Below are 24,137 nucleotides of genomic sequence, written 5' to 3' on the forward strand. Positions count from 1 at the left end.
GTTTTTGTCTGGCTTGATGAACTTGGTTCAATCTGCTGAGGGGCTGAGTTATAAACGTTGGCCTCCCTGGTGTCTGTCATGTAGATTGAACACTAGGTGGCATCATTTCAGCTTTTTTGGCTCTGTGGAGTGCAGTTGGTCTACTCAAGATAAGAAGATGAATAAAATACCATTGTGTTACTGAGTTAGATTTATGCAGTTATCAGAAAAGAGAGCAGATTGTTAATGTTCACTTTTGGTCAATTTGTACTGATTTATTTTATTATTATTTTATTTTTTTTAAGCTTGCTTGCTGTACGTTTTTCTTTCCATGTGGCTGAGGAATAAAAGCACATTGTCAGATCGTGTCCGTGTCATTCTTATTGTTATACATGTGCATTTCCTGCTCACAAAGTGGGCCTCTGTTGTTTGAATAGTGTGTTGTACAGGTACTGTGCCCTAATTGCGTCCTACAGCATGCGGCACCATCCGTCTAACACAACAGCTCGAGAAGCCCATTAGTCCTCGCCCTGCGTCTCCCCTCCTGCAGCCGCACAGGGCCAGTGTATCAACCAGCATCACCACTGCTACACGAGAGGGGATATCATCATAGGCGCAGGTTCACGCGGTGGCGCACGCGCTTTTTTTTTTGGAGAGAGCGCGCCGCGCATGTATCAGGGGCTCGTTGGTCTGCGCGGCGAGCAGAGAGTCAGTGCCGCAAGTGAAGAGGGACTCATAAGTTACCAGCATCGGCGTAGCTTCAGCAAGACGCACAGCAGAGCAGCTTCTCAGGCGGGTGGAGTGTCGGGTAGGGAGTTGGAGAGAGAGAAAAAGAAGGCGGAAAAGCAGAAGGATGCTGATCCGAGTCTTGGCGGGAGCTCCAGCTTCACCTCATCAGCGCCAACGCGGGAACCTCTTCTAACTTTGAACGCGTTTAAGTTTATCGCGGCTGCTCTGTTCTCTGCTCACCTGCCCACCTGCCATGCTCGGCCCGTTCATCCACAGCGCGCTCTTCCTGTGCGCCTTCCTCCAGCTGTTCTCCCTGCCCGCCGGACAGGTGCCAAACTGCCAGGAGGTGCGCACGGTCTTTCACTCTCTGCATCCGGGCTCCAAGTGGGTCCCCGAAAACCCAGTGTCAGGTAACTCTCATCACCATACAGCATGTGTGTACAGCGTGGCTCCGCGTTTAACACACATGGTGTCAGTTAACTGTAGCCATGGGGCTTTATTGTCTGCGCTTCTGAAGGCTAAAATTGATTTGTCACTTCAGTTCCGACTGCCAACACTCAGATTCAACTCCACTTTTCACTTCAGCAGGACTTGACCGTTACAACAGTACTGTAACGCCGCCGAGCATTTTTCTGCTGCTTCCTTTTTCAAGGCTGCTGACCTCTCCAGTTAGAGAGCCAACCCACACACACACTCTCCATCCCGCTGGCTGAACGTTTTCTAACCTGCTCTGAAAAAATCTATCGTCCGTGTTAAGTGTCTTGTTAAAAAATATGTAGGTTGAATCATATAAACCACCAGTTCACTGTTAAATAACAAGCTACAATATCGATTCGCTCCCGTATTGATCTTAACACAGAGTCAAGTATAAGCTTTCCTGGATAACTTGTTTGTCCAGTTCTTTACAAAACTGGGAGCTGATATGAGCATCTTTTTGCAGGTGTTTGTCGTGTGGGTTTGGGGTGGATTTTTTTTAGAAGATGATGGACTGCACTTACAAAGATAAAGATCAGCACTCTTCCTTTATGAGATTAATACTTCCATTCAGGCTGGTCTCCTGGCAGCTTGTCCTCTGCACACCTTGTCACAGGGTATAGATTAGTGGTGTGATATGAATTGTAACCACCCTGAAAGCATTTTGGTAAAAGATGCAATCATCCAACATGGATAATTATTTTTCCCTGGAGCTCAAAAGTCACTGACTCAGACGAGGAAGGAACGTGTCCTCAGAGCAGTGACTTGACTTTTGAGATGTGAGGGGAAAACACTGAGCCAGTGGTGAGATATTGAGGTTTCTGTGGGGCAGCGGAGCAGCCAGACTCCCCCATCGTGTTTTACAGTACATCACAGTATGTCGGCGTACCACTGGAGCCTGTTGCATGTATTCTGATTCGGTATGTAAATGGAGATCCCTCTCATGTGGCTGAATCACAGCCAGCTGCAAATGTTAATTGGGAGTTTTAGTGTCAGGTCGGCACAGGCAAGCGCTGCAGGTTAACTGTTCTCTGTGCCTCTCCATTCTCAAACCCTTCACTCCCACCTGAGTCAGAGCTTTAGCAAATAATACAAAATGTTCTGCGAACATGAAAGAGTGTTACGAATCACAAAATGCTCCAAATCAAACCGCAGGAGAGCTCTGATGCACTTTGAAGCATATTTTGTCATGCTCACTCTACCCTGTTTTTTTTTTTTTTTTTTGAGTTTCCCATCAGTGGATGCATGCAGCTCCAACGACCGAGTCCTGCGTTTCCCCATGCATCCATCTTAGATCACCCATCATCCACCTATAGGACATCAAACATTTTGTCTGGTAGCCAAAGGGGGAATCCAAAATATTTAGCCTCCCCCCAACTCTGAGGCAGAGCAACCCATCTGTCTGCTGAGGAATCGGTCTGAGCTGGACACCCTTCTTACAGGCCAGCTAAGAGTTAGTTTGCTCTGTGCATTCCCACCATGGCCGTAGCTTTTCTCCTGCACATTTATTTCCTGGCTTTGTTAAGTGAAAGCTGTACAGTGGGCGACTGGTGATGAAGCACCAAATTCATACCTGTTCAGTAAGCGATAAATTTCCACACTGAAGGAGAACAGGGACATTTAGCCCCAGTGCTGCTTTCTAATTTTATGAAGAGATTTTAATCAGGATTTTGAAGTGGTGCCATGTTAAGTCTGCTAGTCTCAGAGACTCATATGTTCATATTCCCAGAATGTGTAGTTGGTGTTGCTGGCACTCTTTCACACAGCACCACCCTACCAAATCCCGTGTAAGTCCATTTGGATTTCTGTTTTTAAGAATTTCACTTCTTTCCAATTGGCTCTAAACATGACATTTTGGCACACAAATTACAAAATAATTGTTTGTTAATGGCGTAATAAAAATGTTTCATCACCATTCCAGTATTTGTTTGTGAAATGAGACAGAGGGAGAGGCTAGCACTTCAGTACATTTACCGTATACACACTGGAATTTGATGTCAGACAGAAAAAAAAATTCAGATAAGCAATGAAAAAACAAATCAATTTTGAAACCATAAGTATCAGTATACAGCAATGCAACATTGAAGAGGTAACGCTGATATAAGAAGCCCATTTAGACTGACACATACAGATTGTCTTGACTCCCTCACAGTGCCAGAGGGATCTCTGGACCCCACTTTGGGAGTGACTGAATGAAAATATATCACAATGTGATTTCAGGACTCACAGCCAAAGTAAGGTGAACGGTATTACAACAAATTTAATATAAAATAAATATTTTCTACTAAGTTTTTGCAAAGACAAAGGCTTCCCACTTCAGAAGGTCTGCAGTCAGGACGTCTCCTGGCCTTGGCTGTGTCATTTCAAGTCTTTCATACATTTGTGAAGTTTCTTCACACTGGCAACAATTTTTTCATTAAAAATGGGCCATGAATCCAAAAAGTAGTGATGTTAACCTTTTTAAAATGTGCAGTTCATTTAGTAGAATCAAACAGTTGGTTCTTAACCTTTTGGGCTTGTGAGAGCTGTGCTTGTGATTGCATAGCTGCAAATTAAATACAGTTTGATGGAGCAGATATGTATTTTCTGTTTTGTTAATTATCTTGTGACTGTTCAGATTTCTCTTGGGTCTGTGTTTGGGGGTTCTGAAAACTCAATGAACCTGGTACTGATTTTTTTATGTGTGTGTGTGTGTGTGCAGGACTAATGTCATTACCAGACATTACACGATCAACAAAGGTCACACTGACTATGCACACAGTAATATATCCTGTTCTTTGAGTAGGATTTCTCTGTGTAGATCCACATACAAGCAACTGAAAACTTTCATCATCCTCAAAATCACATTCTGTTCCTGCATAAATTATGTATGATTTTTTTTTTCCACACGAATAATGTGCTTTCTATTTTTTAAAAAATGTGACGCATTAAATTTCCAGGCATGTTTTTGATACTCTGCTGTCCTTTATATCCGGTGCTGACATTGACACGTCTGTCATCACTCTAGACAATATTTCAGTAACACATCAAACTTTCAAAAGTAATATCCAGAATGAGACAGACTTATGGCCCAAGGCTTGTACTTTAGGTATGATTTCCATAAATCCCAGCAGTCTTAATGAGCTGACTTTCTTTTTTTTTTTTTTACATTTTCCAAAAGCATGAAATATGCAGGCACTTCTCATATATTTACTTCATTTTTTGCATTTTTGGTCCCCTTTTTTGGCTATACCTCATCCATAATATATCCTTGTCATTAATTTATACAGCATAAATTGAAGGTTTTCAGTCACAATCCCATCTTGTGTAATCGTTCTGAACTTTGTGCTTGCTGAAGTTCGTGAGTGAGGGTAAGTGAAACAGGGCTTGTCGTGTGGCCTAATGCAACACGATGAGTTCTTCATTGAGGCATACAGCAAATGAAATATTGATGAAATTAGATGTTGAGGATGGCTCGCTGTGATTTGACTGGGGAAGCATCACTTTCTGTATGAGACATGAAGTAGCCTGTATTTATAGGGTGTACTGTGCGGGGGAGGTGGCTGATTCAGAAAGATGTCCGCAGGAATGCAGAGCAAAATTCTAATAAAGCTCCATGTGGTGCCAGGGGGCAAAACACCGAAAAACAAAAGCTGAAGCCTTTCTTTCCACCAACATGATTCAAAAGCAGTGAGTGCAGAGACGCAGCATTACAACCAAACTGTGCTGTAGGAGTACCACTCATGTCTTTGTTGCGGCTCTTGCTGTGGGTGGTTGTAGTGGCTGAAGGTGAAATGGAGCCTGGGTGTCGGTTCACCCCATCGTGCCGTCATGGACGTAGATGAGGTCCGTGAGCAGCGCCGAGCACTTACCTGAGGACATGAGTGTGAAAGCTGCTCCATCAGTGTCAACGGAGGATGTGGTGGATCTCTGACAGCAGCAGCTGACCTGATTCATGAGAGGAGCATCAGATTCTCGCTAAATGGAAGAGTAATACTAGTTGGCTGGAGGCTGAGCTGACAGCTGGCACTTATTTCAGCAGAATCCACTGCACACCGCAGTCCAGCCAGAGAGGATTTTCTTTTCTTTCCCTGCACTGAAACAATTATAGTTTCATGTTGTTTTATAACACTCCGCAGGATGCCAGAAAAATGTCGAGGAGACATGGACTTCTCTGTAATTAGCTGCAGGTTCAGGTCATTTTGGGCTTCTTGTTTATCATGAAAAACTAAACAACAAAGAACAAACGCTGTTGCTGTTTGAATGACACCCAGACATGACTAATAGGTGGATCACTTTGACCTGAAGTGACCTGAATTGTGTCTTATTAAACACTGTGTTGTGTTGTGTTTATTCAGTTTTTTCCTTAAAACTCTTTTGTTTTGTGTACACTTAAAAAACAATACAATACATACTTTCACATTCATGCTTCTAGCTTTCAAATTATTGCTTCATCAAACGGCTTAAAGTAGAGCAGTGAGCAAAGCACTAAAAATACTTAAAGCAACAGCGATCCCCAGTAGCTAATGATATTACTATTCCTTAGGTTGGTTGTAAATTGTTCCATCTTTACTTCATTTATTGCCTCTACAAAGTGACACCGGCTTATTTTGCCCGGAGAGGAAGCCAGGGAGTCCCACATGCTTCAACTCAGCTCTGGTAGTTGTTGTATAATTTATGCTCATAATGAACAGCTTTTAACATATTCTATATCTTAATACAACTTGTTTTTCCCCCATGGTCTCCATCATTAAACTTGCATAGTGATAGCTTTCTAATTGGTGCTGGGAAACTAAGAGACACACACTGTATTTGTGGCTGTCCCTGTTCCCCTGGCCTGGAGTCCCTGAGCTTGTTAAAGAAGCAAGGGGAGGGGCTCCTCTCGTCTTTGTGTACACAGGACCGTTTGAGCCCCTGCTGGAGCTTTCACCCGTGGCATTTCAACAGAAACTCCGTCTCACGAGAGAGGCAGCTAAGGACTGTCAGCGACAGCTGTGACAAACTGAAGGGCCTTCAATGTGTTCTTAAAAAGCCATTCGACGACTTTTACGCTCATGAAAACGGCAGCTGTTCTGCATGTCGAACTGTCTGGCCCACCATTTCAGAGTATTGATTGAAAGTACGTAATCATTTAAAGGTGTCACCTTGGACTGAGGTTGTATGTTGTGGAAATTTACATCTAAATTGCTCCTGGCCCTGCACCTTGTCTTTTTTCATTTTCTTTGAGAGAATTGCCCATCAGGACACAAAAATCGACTAATTAGCCAACTAACGGACTGATAGAAAGGTGCTCTCTGTTCCCGATAGCTATTAAACTCAAGGTTGGTGAAGTGAAACAAGCTCAGAACAAAACTGCAGGGATGACAGGGACCAAAAAAGATGGGGGGGAGGAGAAAGAGCGCTGAGCCTAAAGCAAAGAGTAGAAGCAGGAAGCTTATTCCCAAGTGATCTGTCAGTCAGAAAGAAGGCTTTATTTAGACGGTGTGATTTTATTATTTGTGAAACTCCAAGGGGAATCATTTTGCTGCCAATCCTTCACGTTTTCCTCACCGCTGTGGAACCTCTGTAATGAAACACATTTATCATCTGCAAAATGACAAACGTGCAGATGAAACTGTCTGTTTTGCGTGAGATAATTGCTAAAAGCTCTGTCTCTTTTCTGCACCAGCTGCACTCACCCCACCTTTGGTGCTATTGACAGCTCAATAATTTTGCCCCTGCAGTCTGAAATTAACTTGATCTTATCTGTCAGGATTCTTTTGTTGGTATTGATTTAAGATATTAAGCCTGTCAGTATGCATACAAAAGGTGCTGTGTGACAGTTTTATTGCCTGTTTCACTCATTAGAGTCTGCACCTTAAACCCTGATGGAACAGGAGAGAGTTAGCCAAAGCTGTGCTCTGTTTGACTCCTCAGTACTTATTAATTACCAAAACTGTCACTCTGTTGCGTCTCCTGCCAGTTTAACTTCCCTGCATGCCCGCTGTTTTCATTGTTACAGAGTGAGCTCTGTTTCTGAAGCTCTATTGTTCCAAGTTCTCCGAGAGACAAAGCCTCAGTAGAGATATTCATTTTTTTATATTAAGATAAAGCCTCCATCTCGACAAAAGCCTTCCCTCTGTCTTTTGTCACACTTGTTATCAAGACTTTCTCATATAAATATATAAATACATTCACAATTCAATCTCTCCCTCCAAATTAATCTCTCTGCTTCCGTCTCTTTATCCTGCGCGCCCCAAGCAGTGGCATGTGAAGCTGGCAGGCTCCCCTGACATTTGTTTACCACACCATCAATCAGGCCCTTGTCACTGATGCCTCTCAGGCAGCAGATCCTGCAGACAACTCCTCGACGTATCCTGGCACGTTACGACTGCAGCCTCCACTGTAGCTTTCAACAGCCACATGGGACAGGGAGAGAGGAGGGGGGAAACACTAAGGAGAGGGAACTCCTCTTTCTATTTAAACATCAGATGGTTGTGTCCTGTTTATGTCTGTGTGATGCCTTGCGTGTGCATCGTTTTAGAGCAGGGATTTGGGATTAGGCAGGAAATTTACAGCTTGTCTAATGAAACTGTATTCCCACTGGACCTTTCTTTGTCAATACACAATTGTAATGACCACAACATACATTTGTGTAGTTCTCTCTCTCTCTCTCTGCAATAAAACAAGAGAGAATGGCTTTTTCTCAAAGATGTCCTTCAGTGCATCATCACACAAAGCAGCAGTTCATTCCTCCTCAGTGGCGCAGCTCTGGCACTTTTTACTATCCTTGGTCAGACTGAATTTTGACCTTGTAGCCTTTGTCTCCCTCCTCACTGGGAATTTTTAAAATGAAATTAAATTCTTCAGGTTGTTTTGTTTTGTTCTTTGATCCAGTTGTGCTCGGCTACGGCGGCCCAATGACACGTCCTTGTCAGCTTAATTTTGATGTTGCAGGCTTACATCCCCACCTTTAAAAAGAGCTCTAGGAAGCCATTAATTTCTCTTTGGTGTAAACAACTTGTAACATCACCTGCAATCTTACTTGGGGCTATTTTTCTTTTAATGTCATGCATAGTGAAAGCATACTAAAACCTGGGTTTGTTTGCCTGCACACTGAACTGCTCCTAGCTCTCAACTTTGTGCCTACAAAACACTTTTTTTGATCCTCTGTGTGAAAAATTCAGCCTGAAGTATAGGGAAATGTTCTGTTGACCGATCTGATCTCTGAGGAGAACAACATAGCCTTGCTATATTGCTTGAGTGTTTATCAAAATCACTTTTTTTAGCCACGATTTATTTTTGACTTCAGTCCTCCCAAATAATGCAGCCTCTGCATAATGATCATATACTCATTAGGTCTGCAAAATCTGCTGTAGTGGTGTGGTGTTTCCTTTTAGCATGCAGACGATGTGGCTGAATCTTTTTGTGTGAAGGAAGAGACTTCTGTTCTGTGAAAATTAAACAAAAGTGGCTTTTCAGCTCCAGCTCTCTGCTCATCTAAACTTCTGTGCTGTCCCTGCTGATTTCCTGCCAGGTGCGGATCTGCAGGTTTGCCAAACCAAAGGCCTGACCTGCTGTTCTAAGAAGATGGAGGAGCGGTATCAGGTGGCTGCACGCAGCAACATGGAGTCTGGCCTGCAGGTTGTCAGTGCTCAACTCAAACACCTCATCATCCAGAATGCTGCCATATTCCAAGGTAAGCAGCGAGCACAGTTGCGAACAGACTAGAGATGGGTTTTTTTTGCTTTTTTTGAACAAGCACAGCGAAAAAAAAAGAACACAACACCATAAGCACATTTTTAAACTGATAATTGACATCTTCAAAACAAGACAGTTTCGGGATCCACTTTCTTGGCTGCACATTCACTGTTCGCATCAGCCGCTCACTCCTCCAGACAGTGAGTCACGCATAAAAAAAGAAGAAGCATAATGCACGAAAACAGGGATCAGACGCTCAGCTGCTGCTCAGCTAAATGTTAGAATGGCAGAGACGTGTGGTTAAAGTGACTTTAGATGTAATGTGGCTGTCGGTGCCAGACGTGTTGTTCCAGAAAGTGACAGCCTCCTGAGAATTTGGCGCACTGCAGTCTGTGATGTCTGTTATTTGCTGAGTGAAAAACGCCAGTCAGCAGCGGTCCTGGAAAACACTCGCAGATGAGGGAGGTCAGAGGAGACTGACTGGTATGACTGGTTCCAGCTAACAGATGTGTTCAAAATTACAGCTTAGTGCAAATGCGATCTGAAAAATGTACCTGGAGACACCGGGGATCAACTGCTGACAGGCGAGAAGACAAGGATGAAGGTACAGGAAGAAGGTGACTGCTGAAAGCGAATGACTGAACAGTGAAGTGGTCCAATGGTGGAAGCAGATACATGTTATAAAAGTCAGCAGGTAGTAAGTGTCAATGTCAAATCAGTATTTAATTGCTAAATTGTTGATTTAAAGAAGTGAGGCAGCTTTGGAGGTGAAATGTGATCACAACAAATATTATCTAATGTAAATAATGGAGCCCAGGAGTATTTGCTTTAATTTACTCATCATTGATAATTCTATCACAGAAAAAGTCCAACATCTTGGGAGCTGTACTTTTTAAACTCCTTGTTAGCATTAGGTGAGAGTGGCAGAAAACTAGTATTTCCCCAAGTACTGCGCTTAAGTATAATGTTGAGGTACAACAAACAGGGTACTTATTTACTTATTTTCTACCCTACTACATGTATTTGACACTTATAGTTACCAGTCACTTTTCATGTTACAGTTTTAACAGATCATAAAATCCAGTGTATTAGATCAAATCATTGGTTCCAACCTTTGTGGCATGTGAAAAAAGTTGCTCTGCAATTTGCAACCACACAACTAGATGCCATTGAATTCTGCACAGGTATGCTGTCTTGTTAAAGTATGTTTTGGCAGGTATCCATGAGATGAAGGAAGTTCTTCAAACCCTTTCTTGCGGAGAACTGCTCTTCTTGAGAGAAGCTCTTTCTTGAGAGAAGATCGTTAGCTTATTGTGGCAAACAGCAAACATCTGCTAGATGCTGCTGCTGTGGTACTGAAGTTACTGAGTCATTTTATTGACTTTCTGTACTCTTCTTTATTTGTGATGCTCATGCTCATTGTTTTAGAATTTGCCACCATGTTGTAATTTCTCATCTGCAGTAAAACACTTTTTTTTTCTTACACTTACATCAAAAACTTCAACATAAATTGGAAGCGATGACTGTAAACTTTAAGAACTGGTTTCAAGTAAACTCCCAGACAACAAAGAGGTACATAACTTTACTTTCACAGTGCTGCTATCATAGTAACAGTTGTTTTGAAATATCCCGTTCACATTTAATGTTGTGCCTTTGTTATCATGCTACACAGGCCTTTCCCAGCCAGCGCAGCAGCTCTGTTTACTGTCTCGGGGTTTCCACTTGAAGTGGGATGTGCAGACTCACTGGGCCAACTTTTTAGAGAACGCACACTCATTGGTTGTGAAACGCAACACCATCCTGACATGCCAATTAAAACTTGGGGTTTAATAGGGACCGTGGGGTTTGCTTGACTTGGTTGTTACACACTAACTATGTTAGAGACTGCTGCTGTGGTTTGGCTGCACTTTCCTAGAAGGGGTTCAATACTAATTGCTTTAGCATAGGGCTTGAGAGAACTCCCCAAACAGCCCCAGGACTGAAATCCTTTTAACATCCTGGTCTTATCTGTTTCCCTCTACTTCATTTTCATCCTCTCTCTCTTTCTCTCTTCTCCTCCTCTCACTCTCTGACCCTGCCATCGTCTCTCTCCATCTGCGTCTTGCTCAATTTACTTGACTTTTCTTTCTCCTTCTGTCTTTCTCCCTCCCGTCTGTCTCTTCATCTCGCGCTCATGCTACTATTGGGAATTGAGTGCATGCCTTGTTTGCAATCTTCTTTGCCGCTCCATCTCTTTTCTTCAGCACTCACTTCTGCCAGAGATCAAAGGGCTTCCCCTCTCCACTCCTCTATTCTCATCTCTGAACACTCTCTCTATCCCAGCATCCCCCTCTCCTTCAAGCTCCACCTGCCCCGCTCTGCTTTCCCAAGCCTCAGACTACACCAGGGGTTTTCACCCTTTTGAAGTCAACTTCTCCAAACAATAAAAAAAGTAATGGCTCTGTCTATCTTTTTCTTTCAAGCAGTAAGATGACAGGCTGCTTTAACATTAGGCTTCTTCAAGATCAATACCAGGAAATAGGTAAGACATTAGGAATTTCTAATGATGCGTGCCTCTCGAGCAGATTCTCTCATATGCTATTTGACAGTCTAATGAGCCTTAGCTGATCTCTTTATGGTATACCAGGGAAATACTACGTAATGGATAAACTGCAGCATCCTCTCTGATATGTGACAGACTCTCGGATTTCATTTTGATTCACATTAGTGAGATCATAACACCATTTTCCCCCTGTGTGCTCTGATTGCCTCGCACTCAATGGGCCCGATGTTGTCAATTTACTTCAAAATGAGAATCTGTAAACCTGTGCAGGATGCTCATCTTTAAATCTAATCTCTTAAAATGAGAAGCTGATCTCGTGCATGCTGGGAATTTAATTTAGAAAATTAGTTATGGAGTCCAGTATTTCTGAAGAGAGAATTAGTATGTGATGCCTCACTTCATCAAGCAGCCTGGAGATAACTTGACACATGAAATTTATTTTTGAGTCAGAGCTGAGGTGAGAGGACTGTGGTAAGGGTGACACAAGAGTACTTAAAGGCTTCTATGGTGACACAACTCTTTACAAAAACTTTACTGTTTACTTGCCAGAAAATAAATAATAATAATAAAATAAATCAAAAATAAAGCAAAGATCAATATCTTTCTCTTACCTTAACTCTGAGTGCCTAAATGTACTGATCAACAAGTTAACCAGTCATATTGTACTGCTAGGTCAGATAATGTAAGGAAACATGTCTTTATTATGTTGATGAGAAATGTTTATCCTTTTTCCGGCCTTTCAAAACATATTCCCTGTTGGAAATTAGAAGGAAGTAAGTGTAATTTCTAGAAGATGAGCTTGCAATTTGACTGTTTCGCCTGACTGTCAGTCTAAATAAGGTAAGTTAAGTTAATTAATCAACTGTCAAAAGTTTGTCACTTCCACCTGGTGCACTAATTACCAACCCAGTGCAACTCGCTTCCATAACAGCATCTTTAGAGTGTGGCTCAGCTCGCTTAAGCACAGATTTGTTTGTGATGTGATTACACTGCACATCTCACGATCTCCCCTCTCCCTCACCCAACTGCCCGTCCAAGCAGAAACTCATCTAAACCCATCTTCTGGCATTTTGGGTGATTGGCACCTCTAATTGTTGTTATTTCCCCAGCGATGTGTCCTTCATAGAGGCGCCGCGGCTGTTGTTGTGATTATCAGCCTGAGCCCAAGACTGCAGTTAAGAAATTAGATTATCCTCCTGTGTTAATGAGACAAGCTTTTATTTAAGTTCTCAAAAGTGATTTGTGGAAGATGTCAATGTGTAAGAGCTGAAAGCCACTGTGGCTGGCTGAGTGGCAGTGCAGGCAGGATCTGGGTGCGTTTTGTTGTGCAGCACTTGTGTAAAATGACACATCATAATATGAGCCTCTCCTGACTGCAGTGCCAGTAGAGGCAACAAGACCACACTGCTGTCCGCTCAGTTTCACCGCAGCTCGATGCTCCTCTGCAAGCCGAGGAGCAGTTCTCACCCAGAGGGGAGTCAGTCTCAAGTCCAAAGAGCAAACCCAATTAATAAACATGAGAGGACAGGATTGGCCCGATTGCTTATAAAGTCCAGTGTGTGGGGAGGAAAGTTGAGCAGCGTGGGTGTGTGTGTGTGCAGATATCAGAGAGTCTGTGTGATATTTGCTGAAAAAAGTGGGACAGCCAGCCTGGTGCTCCTGAAATGACTCAATGAGTCCATAGAAGGCTGGCACAGTGGGGTGTTCGAAAACAGGTCTGACTTGGACTACTTTCAGGCAGCATGAGGGCAATCTGTATGTGGCTTCGCTAGCTGCTGCGAGGCAGGGGAGCTCTCTCCACTTTACTCTGAGCTCAAAGAAGTGACGCTCTGTAAATTATCGGGAGTTTGGAAGGAGCTTGAAAGGATGCTTATATCTTTTTATCAATCATAAAGACACCAGACAACCTGCAGTGTGCAGTGTTCAACAAATTTGGACACACGCACCGTAACTGAAAAAAGTTTGCTCAAGAGACTGTGAATAAATCTTCTTTTGTGTCCTTGAGTTCCTCATACCTCATTCCTAGCGGGCCAACAAATTAGCATCTCATTAGCAGTCTCAAAAAATTCTATCGACTTCCCCCGCTTCTTCTGGATGGGTTTTAATTACTCTAAGTGTATAAGGAATTAGAATGGCAGACCCCCTGTGGCCCTGGTGGAGGTGGTTGTTGACCTTGAGAGGATTTTGCCCTCATTTGTCTCAGATAGTGCTGAGTGGACATTTGCTGTGGCAGCAACCCAAACGAGATGTGGCAGGAGGCGGATGATGCAGAACCTGGCAGGCCTGAGATGCCTTTCCATCCAGCAGCCAATAATCAAAATCAGATCTCGCTGCCTTCTGCATCCATTCCCTGTCTCCTGCTCGTTAGCCGTCCGCTCGATCCCAAGTGCTCCAGGAGTCTGGCCTGAGCAGCAGGCCTTCCCGCTGTTCTGCCCATCATCTGCTTTCCAATAATCATCCCCTGCCTTACGCTCTCTGAGGAGTCATTTTTTGTCTTCTGGAGAACTTACCCAGAGTAATCCAATAACAGTGAGGACTGGTGGGATGTATGCCTGCTGTGAGATGTCTGAAGTTGTTTACCCACTGCCCTGGGCTAATCTAATAACTTAATGATGGGGAAAGGCAGTTTTGCTCGTCCAATGGGCTCCTTCAAGCATTGTTTACCAGACACGATGGGGTATACCAGCCATTACCACATCTTCTTCTATCAACTTGTAATTTGATTTTGACTTAATTGCAGTGTTTTATCATTATGCGTCACTTATTAGTTTCCTTGTAATACGATTTTCTGGATTTTTTGAGCACTCTGCTGCACTGGTAAACTGTTGTTCATATTGATATTTAATGAAGCACTGTAATACTGAGAATACTGTCTGTCTTAGCTCTGAGGTTTGTCATGAAAATGTTAGTGTCTCTTTGCAGCAACATTTTAGTGTTTGTGAGCTTTAGGAAGAATATAGACACATAAGCACCAAAACATCCAGGTGGAGCGGATGTACCAGTGATGCAGCCCTTCTCAGTATCTCCTCTCATTATTCAGGCTGCTGTTTGTGGAGATCTTGTGTAATATCAAACACTGAGTCACCGGAGGCAAATACAAAATACATATTTGGGTGCAGTTTGCCGCTGAATTAAGCCGACATCGTCTGCATATAAATCTAATTGTGTCACATTTTCCCCATTTGTGTGTCAGACTGCTGCCTCTGTGTAGTCCCAGACAGAAAGTTATGAATCCTGCTGCTTCAAGTTTTGTTTTTTTAAATTGAACTAGAAAAAGTGGAATTCTTGTCTGAGTTGATTTATTAATTTCTCTTCTTAAGAATGATTGTTTAGTATTTTGACCCAGTTCTTAGTATTCTCTTCAAATGCTATTAAGACATGATTTTCAGTCATTATCAGACCTTTTTATGCATTCATGGGGAACTTTTGTAGTATACAAAATAAAACTACATGGGATTAACATAACATTATCTGTTGGTGCATTGACCATAAACGCTAAATTAATGCATTTGCCTTTGGGTGGCAAAATTAACTGAATATCAAAAGTGATGACTGTAACACAATCACTTTTATTCAGCTTGCTTTAGTATGCTGTTTAATGAAATGCGACCCTGCTCTCCTACAAATCATAATGGGCTACACCACATTATCACACAGTCTTGAGGGGACAGTATTCACATATATACTGACCACAACATAATGTTGCTCAAGTGTTTAATAAAACTCTGCCCTGTGTGTTGCCTGATATCTCAGCACAACCAAGAGCAACTGGATGAAGTGATTGGTAGTAAACACGTTCACCAATAATAGTAAATAGGTTATGCTCCTCTCTGCGTGATAATTGCCAGTCCTTCTCATTTTTCACCATTTTCCCTTGATAACCAATCTTTTCTGCTTGTATATAATCTTCTTATAGACTTGACTGAATGCTAAGGGATACCTGACTGGATGCAGTCCCAGGCCCAAGGTTTAGAAACTCACACCTAGAAATCACAGGGGCACGGGTGCAGAGTTAACTCACCTGCCGTAACCAGAGTCAGAGAATTGCGGTTGTTGTCTTTCTTTAGCCCACAGACCACTTTGAGAGGCTGTTGAAAGAACCGAACATGAAATCGCCTCTCTCTGGGAATCATTTCACTTTTTCTTCACCCTGATAAACCTTTGTTTATGGTTTCACATGCTTTCATTTTTTATTGTTTGGCTTTCCACACCGTCTGTCTTATCTCTCCAGGCTTTATGTAGGTTGCCAGGCGCTCCGGTCTCCACAGGAGGCCTCAGCATCCTCTCCCCAACAGGGCTGGCATCCTGTTTAAAGTGCTCCCGTTGTCTTGCGTGCTTCACAGTACACCTTTTTAATCGTGCCTCCGCCTTTTGATTTGACCACACTCAAACCCAAAAATGCGACGGCTGTCTCTCTGCTGATAATGTGTCAGCCAGACTGCACCCCATGGGGTGGATATTTGCATATTATTTCAGCTGTGGCTCTGGAAATCTTCAATTGCAGAATCATCACCCCAGAAAGAAAAGAGCCAACCATTACAGAATTATATTTTGGGCTGTTCATCTTGTGCGTTCCCACAGTTATTCTTAAACAAAGGCTGATTTATCTACTGAGATTAAGATTCGGTGAATTATTTTCACATTCATTCTGGAAAGACCTGTAAAGGATTAGTTAGCTTTGCTTTTTAAGGGCGAAAAATCAAGAGAAAAAAATTCTGTGAATGCACTTTTTTAGTCAGTGTTTATTTTGTCCTTGAATCTTTTTTAAAGCACAAAAGTGTCCTAGTGGATAAAGAAAACCTTTAATGGATTTCGTCTTAAGTATTTACCTGTAGTTGTATCTCAAAATATGCTCACCTCTTATTTTACTTAAGCTTGAAGGCAGGAATTGGTGCTTTACTCATGTCATGCCATGACGCTACGCCTTGCCTCATTAGATTCATTTGTTCTTGTTCAATCTTTACTGAAAAAAAATTGATTCAGCTTTGGTGTCACCTCAGCACAGCGTTATCTGCAGGGACAACACGCGATTTCTGTTCCACCCTACAGTTCCACCTACCCTATCATGTTCTTTACACTGGTATGTCAGAAAATAGTCATGAGTGGTTTCTAAGGATGAGCTCGACTCTTTGTGTTTGAGTCACATTTTAATGATGCGCCCTGTTGCTCGCCTCTCGAGTTGTATTTCATCATAGTGTTAAAAACAAACAGTGTGGATCAAAGTGTCATTTGAAATGCTATCATCAAATGGAGCTGAAGGGACTGACAGCTCCTCCCATCTCCAGCCGAGAGAAGGAGCCTTTATTTCTTTCTAGGTCTGATGACTGATGAATCAGCCGAGAAAGAAAGGAGAAGAGTAGAGAGAAAAACCTATAGAAAGGAGAGGAAAAGAGAGACGAGAAGAGAGTGAAGGAAAAGAGGGAAAGAAACTGGAGAACAGAGGAAATGAGAGGTGTGGAGAGGAGAGGAAATTGAAAAGGAAAGGAAAGGAAAGGAAAGGAAAGGAAAGGAAAGGAAAGGAAAAGAGTGAAATCAGCATATTGACATGTCCACATCTCATACTGAGCTAATGAACTCCTTTGAATGAATCACTCTGCATCTCCATACATCATTTGAAACCTTTTTCCACTTAATGGATGATACAAATCTGCTTTTCAGTTCTGCGTAATCAAAGCTGTTTATGTAAGCTAAATCAAGATCTCCTTTGAACAGCCACATCTATTAAGAAGACTCGTGAGAAAGTACACATTTGTCTTCATATTAACCCAAATGGAGGCTATTCTTAGATGTTGCTTTGTTCATGTTTATCCTCACTCCAGGGCATGCATACCCAGTATATGTGTATCTAAAGCCTTTACAGCTGATGTGATGTGGTTGCAAAAGTTCTCTCTTTGTTTCATTCAAAGCTATCACTCCCTCAATCTGAAGTTGTTTGAATTCAGCTCTGTGGGGGCAACCCCAGCAAGACCTGAAGGTGTTTGCTTGTCAGTCTTTTTCTTTTTGCTCAGTGTTGTGGCAGGTTGTGGCTTGGGACACCTGCTCTAGATTTAATCTTCAAGGTCTCATTGTTTATGAAAAGCATCCTCCTCTTTGACAAAGTGCACTCTGCAGTCGGTTGATTCGCAGGTCTAAGTTGTTTGAACCTAATTCAGGTTGCAGTCTCTTAATGTCAGCGGAGTTTTCCCGAAGAGGAAGATTATACGAGTGTCGCAGCACTGAGAAGCAACCAATTTATTTCTGTTCATCCTCTATGTTTTCATACTTCTTTCTTCACCTCACGACCCCACCAGTTTGCCCTCTTCCTCCTACTCCAACCATGCACTTATCGTTCAAAGAGATGCATTTTTCATTTTGGCCTATGAAATATTGAAGCACTTACGCAACATGTGCTCAGCCATGCAGACAGAACAGCCTGTCAGGGCAGGGTGGAGCAGGGCAGAGGGGCTGATCTTACATCTGTGGGGTCTCATGGCTTATTTACATCAATATAAATATGTAACATCAGTTAACCAAATTTAACTTCTGAAAGAGGGTCACTCTTTCAGAAACATCCTTATCATTAATTTGTTCTCACATCTAAAACGTGTCCTGTGTTTACCATTTCCTGACAAGTCACTGTTGTGTTCTGTAAGCAGCAAAGGTGTGGCAGTTGTGTTTGACAGATGACCGGCCCTCATAGTCAACGCTGCTATGCCAGAAAAGCATTTGTCACTTGAACTGACCTTGGAGAGCTGGAGTGAAACTAGAATCTCCCAATTCAGATTATTTTAAGACCCTACAGCACTGAGCCACTGGTATGGCTCAGTTACACCCTAACATTTACTTGTCACAAAGTGCAGCTGATTCTGATGATTAGTTTTGAGACTATTTAACAAAAACATTAATAAAGTACTGGACAAAATAAATTTTGATATTAAGAAGCACTTGCCCCGTAGTTATTACAATTCATCCTGAAGGAATTTAATGAAAACCATCTAATAATCCTTGTGACATTTCATTCTAGACCAAAGTGGTCCATTAATAGACTTTAGTAGAAAAAGAAAGACTTTAGGACAGGGTGGAAAACATTTAAGAAGCCAAGTCACAATCATCATTTAATTTAAGAGTGGATAGTAAAATGTTTTTCAGAGAACCGATGCCCAATGAGAGATTGTGTTGGGCTACAGAAGCTAATGGGACTGTGCCTGGCCCAGATCTGACGTCGGGACTTTACTGGTTCCCTAAAGAACCAAAGAAGAGCCTGGTTGGAAGAGGATCTTTCAGGGAGTTAAAATTTACCCATTTCTACTCCTATTGGGGGTACATTGTACACGCTATTAGGTCAAAGGGATTTAAAATGATTAGACAACCTTGATCACAATTTTTGGAATGGTTTTTAGAGAAAGATTGTGAAAAACCTCTGACTGGTTGACACAAACCACTCTCATTGATTGGAAAATGTTTGGCAAGTTTAGCTCACCGTCCCCCATCATACTTGTGTACAAGATCAAGCCACCAAAAATATTTTACAAGAGAGTCATATTTTCTTAACACATTTTAATGAACACAGGATTAGTCCTTAAAATGTCTGTGTCTTTAAATGTAGGTTTGATGTCAACCTACTGTGTCCATTAGCCGCATACTTTGATCTCCCTGAAAACAGTACAGTAGTTTTTTACACCATCTTCTTAAAACAAGGCCACAGCCCAGCATTCAGCCTGCAGCAGGATCAGTCGTCTGTATTGAAGTGGTTGACTCTGGGAATTATTGATGAAGCAGGACACCGTGTTCACCCAGCAGGAGTGTGTGAATAGGGCACTGTAGCCCAAGGGCGAGCCACGATTGAACAGCTTAATGAAGGGGAGAAAGAGTTGTGGTGGAGGGAGGCTGCATGCTTCTCTGCCCTCGTGGCGTGACTGATGTGAGGAGAAATGTTTGGGTGGTGAAGAGTCTGCTCCAAGTCTCAGCGGAGCCTCATCAGTGGTGCACCTCTCCACCCCTCCCTGTCCTTCTCTCCCTGTACATCCCTACATCTTCAACCACCCGGGCCGGACGAGAGGCTAAGTGGTGTGAAGCAGGGAGCTCTCCGACAAGCTCCATTACTTCTCCTCAAAAAATTCCCCTGGTCTGCCTGTCAGTGGAGAGGTGATGTGGTGGGTGTTGGGTCGATCAGAGGAGCTAGAATGGAGTCTCGTTCATTTACTAGCTCCCTCTTTAGTTATATACCCTTTTTAAGTAACTTCATAACGATGGCTATAAGAGTAGTTAATTCTTCCGTCTTAGCTTGGCATTTTAGCACTCAGCCAGAGGTCGGTTTGTTGTCTTTTTTTCTCCTCCCGAGAGGCAAACTTGGGCAGTGAGAGTGGCGGGAAGATGGGAGGCAAAATAGAGAGGAAGACCTGTCAAGGCAAACTCGGACCTTGTTAGTATTGATCCTCTCAGATTGAGCACCCCTTCATTTATAATTAATCTCTACTGATGGGCACAGATGGAGGTAGGAGAGGGTGGGGATGAACTGTGTTTTATATGTTTTTCTTAGCAGTCTGAAATGTTTTGCATTGAGGGGGTTGTGTGTCAGCCCATAGGGAAGGCATCTTTATGGCTGAGTGTCCCTCGGTTGATTCCTGCTCTTGTCAAGTCTGATGGGTGCTGTAGGCAGCCCTGGTGGCCTCCTAAGCGTTACACAGGCCAGCATATCTGCGCTCTTCTGCAGCAACTGCGGTCCACTTCAGGGAATGTGAGTTTGAGCAAGGTGAGTGGGGGGGATCGCTCCCTATTAATATTTGAGGAGCTCTCGACACTGCAGCTGTTTACTTAACAGAACATGCTCCGGGGCTCCCCTGAAGAGCACGCCACAGAGGAGCTGACAGCACCACCCTGTCACTCACTCCTCCTGCCCTCCATCCCCCACCCCCCTCATCTCCGGCTGGTGCTGTACTGCTACCTGTCTTTTCCCCAAGCTCCATCTCCCCCATCATCCATCACAGTCCCATCGTGTTGCTTCCTAACTGTCAACCTCTGCGGTGACTGTCATTATTTTTCATTTGTGCAGCCATGTTATACAAGGTAAGTGCATACGCTTGCTCGGTGAATGATTTCATTGTTTTGTCGTCTCCCTTTCAATTTGTAAACTCATCGGTATCTGTGATCTGCTCTGTCAGGATCTCACCGATGTGACACAGTAGCAGTTGTTTGTCACCCCAGAGCAGTCCAACTGGAAGAAGGGATGCTTTGACCAAACTCTATCCTCCTCCTCAAAGGATGTTGACAAGCATTCACTGATGCAGGCCATACCACTCCCAGCCTCATTTGCCTGATGTGTACATCACTGCTCTGAAGTCAGACAGAGTTCAAGAGTTCATGCAGCTTTAATAACTGAGAGCTTTTCCCTCTTTCTGCTGATATGACACAGTTCACCCGGTTTTAAGGAATAGTTTTGGGAAATTTGCTTCTTTTCAACTGAGACTGATATAACTCATGTCTGTACGATAATTATAAAACTACAGCTTTCAGAGGGCTTTCTGTCAGAAAGAAATATTTGGTTGGGTTAAGGGAAACACCATGGCTTGAGTTAAAAAGTACAGTTTTCTTGTATTCATTTATTAGCCAACCTGTGCTCTGACTGCCTTCATAATTCGTATAAAACCCTGAGTTGTATCAACAAGACTTGGTCGTACAGTTACCGTAGTTATATCCATGACAATTTCTTGAATTAGCTGTCTCCTCCCTTTTCAGTGTTTGTGCTAGCGTAAGTGAATCGGCTGCTATTTAGTAGCTCCAGAAAGCAAATATTTCCAAACATGTTAAACAGTTCTTTCAAGCAAAAGCCTGTTACTGATATGCAGACAGGAACAAATGGAAATAGAATCGATGAGATTTGAAAGGGGACTCTATAATTTTAGGTGAGATGTTTTTTTGTTTTTTGTCTCTGAGTCTCTTTTCCTTATTCTTCAGCTATAATTTCCTCCTTTCTGGAGGCTTTCTGTTCCCCTCAGTTGAGTAGGATTTGTCACAGGTGTTAGCAGAAAACTCCATTTCACTGCAGAGTCGTCCCCTGTCCTGTTTTGAACCCCACTTCATCTCAGCTTTCCCAGAATCACAAGCAGGCTTAATATGCGTAGACATAATGCATAATCTTAATGGTCGAGACCGTATCAGACTGAGAGGTAAGGTGTGTTTGTGTGTGTGTGGTGGGTGAGTGAAACGCCCCATTAATTGAAAGAACAAAAGCTGCAGTTTTCCTGAGCCGGGCCAGATTTCCTTCCATGTTGAGCTTTGTCTTTTGCAGCTTAATTTGCAAGCCTTATGCCATGCTGGTAGCTGTTATGTTATGTTTTTGTTTGATGCCAGGCTGTGGTTTTTTTTCTAAATGGGCTTATTTGTTGAGCAAAACTGCACAGTCAAATGCACCAGGGAAAGTTTAGAGGCTGGTCACGTGTCTGTCTGTGTGCAGATATTGTAGGTTGTGCTCAGGTTTGTTTGGCTTTCAGATGTTTCTCTACCTTTCTCTTTTTCTCATTCGGCTGTGGGCACATGCATATATGTGTGCCACTTTTTGACATATGAAGCATTTGTTTACAATGGTGTGGGTGATGGTTTGATGTTGGCAAATAAGAGAGACCAGAGCAAAATGAAAGCTGAAAGGAAATGTGTTTTTGTTTGCACAGGCTGAGAAATGAGGAGAAACATCTCTTGTTTTTAAAGTACTTGTAAAAGTGAACTAAATTCCACAGTTTTGTAAAACAGATAATTAAATATTTCATCATTAATTTGGCTTAAAATGGAAGAAGGGTTCATCTTTCTAATGAATAACATCTTTTAATTTGTTTTTCTTTTGTTTATGTTCTCTTTTTTTCTGTTGAGTGGTTTTATAACCCTGACGACTTCAAACATTACAAATTACAATAGTTTTGTGCTGTTGCATCAGGGATCCTAAAGGGCTCGATGCAGTGCTCCTGCGGGTTAAGTAGAACACACAACCCTCATCAAATGGCAGTGCTCTTATTCATGCATTTTTCAGAAGGGTATATTTTGTGAGTAGTTAGTAAAGATGAAACACATGCGCTAGGAACTGTTCAAACCCTGATAAAACCCCGGGAGAGGTGTTGGGTTTAACCACGACATTTCAGAGCAAACTGTAGATAAGACCCAAGGGTGTGGTGGTGACTGGATCTCCTTACAATACTCCAATAGAAGAACAGATGCCCTCATGAGGTGTAAAAATTAGAGGAGTGTCTGTGTGGGCTAATGTGCAACTCGGGGGGAAACGTGCTCAGTAGCAGCTGCAGAGAGTTAAGAGAAGCAGGCTGAGATGAGGGGTAGAAATGCAGGAGATAATTAACATATGTTTGCTGTTTTACAGCAAAAACTGTAGGCATTAATCAATATTTCTACGTCAATAAAACGACTGCATGTAATATGAAAGCTTCCACAATTCTGTGGCCCCCCTCAGCTGCATGGAGCTTCGTTGTCTCTTTTTAGCTCATTGATTTTGGTTTAAAGCATACAAATTCCACTCATCCACCCTCTTTCAGTCGCAGCAGGCAGCTGCTTTCATCAAAGAAGCTCTGATAAACTTGCTGTTCACTGTTTGTCCATCACCTAATGCCAAACAACATTAGAAGGTAACTGTTGAACATAGTGAAGCATTGTCAGATGGCAGACACACGACTCTATACAAACGTAGGCAACTGTTTGCCAACGGGTTTGCCATAAGTACTAAAATAAGTTCATCTTTATGTACCTGCAGCTGACATCCACCACCTCAAAAATATAACAACACATCAGGCCTATGGCAGCAACCGATCAGGCTGCTCTCCTACAGGTTTGCCAGAGAAGTTTGTTGTGAAAGATTGCAGTAAAGAGACCATTAAGGAAGCTTTATTAAAGACTTTTTAAATTGCTACCTTCATTGCAAACCTTCTGCTGACTCTCTATCACAGTGAATGAACACAAAGATGGAGACATGAGCTCAAGTTTGATAAGAACTTGTATAGCACAGCTTTGCTCCACATCACAAAGTAAACGAAAAGAGCGTAAACACAGTTAATGTGGAGAGCAAAATTTAAAGCACACTGCAGCCTCCACAATGTGTCGTTTTGTGGTGCTGCTTTCAGCAGGTGAAATCCACTGCTGAGCTGAAAATCAAGACTTGCGTCTATGTTTCTGTGGTCAGTAACTCCTGGCATCAACTTTTGAATAGGGGATAGTATTCAGTGCCACATAAAGTAAAGGTTTTCCGAGCTGAGCTGACTTAAATGTTTCTTCGTGGCGCATACAGCTGTTTATTAAGATAAGATATAAGCTATCCAGTTCCAGACTGCTACAGAGTTGCCGTACATAAATAACTTTGAATTAATAGGAAAAATATTGATTTGACTGTAATTCTCTTTAAATCTATATAAGCTTCTTGATCTTGGGTAAAGAAATACAATTTAGAAAATGATCAGACCCCCCGCTTAGGCAGGTGAACCTAGGCAAAGAGAAACAGAGATTAGCATCATGGCCAGAGTCTGGCCTGAAGTGATACCACGTAGTATCAGAGGATCATCTGGTGAAGATGGTGAGGCAGGGCCGTTCTTTAAATATGGCTGAGCGGAGCTGAGTGGCCAAATCAGGAACGAATCAGGCGTGTTGTAGAGCAGGTAGGAGACAATGGACAGTCCTGCTCAGCTCCAGATTGGCTCCCAGGTAACACACACACACACACATGCCCACAGAGAGAAACAGAAGGGAGGGAAACAACGGAAAATTCCAACAATACCGTAGTTTGATT

The 24,137-nt window shown here is 42.6% G+C and overlaps 1 protein-coding gene across 2 annotated transcripts in view; it reads left to right on the top strand.

Annotated features, from left to right (window-relative positions):
* Positions 1-468: 468 nt before the first annotated feature.
* The window catches only part of gpc3 (glypican 3), an 88,198-nt gene continuing 64,529 nt past the window's right edge, over positions 469-24,137 (top strand). The window contains exons 1-2 of one of the 2 annotated variants that reach the window (XM_046405527.1): positions 469-1,118; positions 8,678-8,839. In XM_046405527.1, coding sequence (XP_046261483.1) covers positions 962-1,118; positions 8,678-8,839 — 319 coding nt within the window. In that variant the 5' untranslated portion in view covers positions 469-961. The remainder of the gene's footprint in view (positions 1,119-8,677; positions 8,840-24,137) is intronic. The other variant, XM_046405526.1, reaches the window with a different exon arrangement.

The sequence above is a fragment of the Scatophagus argus genome, chromosome 12 (assembly GCF_020382885.2).
Source record: "Scatophagus argus isolate fScaArg1 chromosome 12, fScaArg1.pri, whole genome shotgun sequence".
Classification (NCBI taxonomy): Eukaryota; Metazoa; Chordata; class Actinopteri; family Scatophagidae; genus Scatophagus; species Scatophagus argus.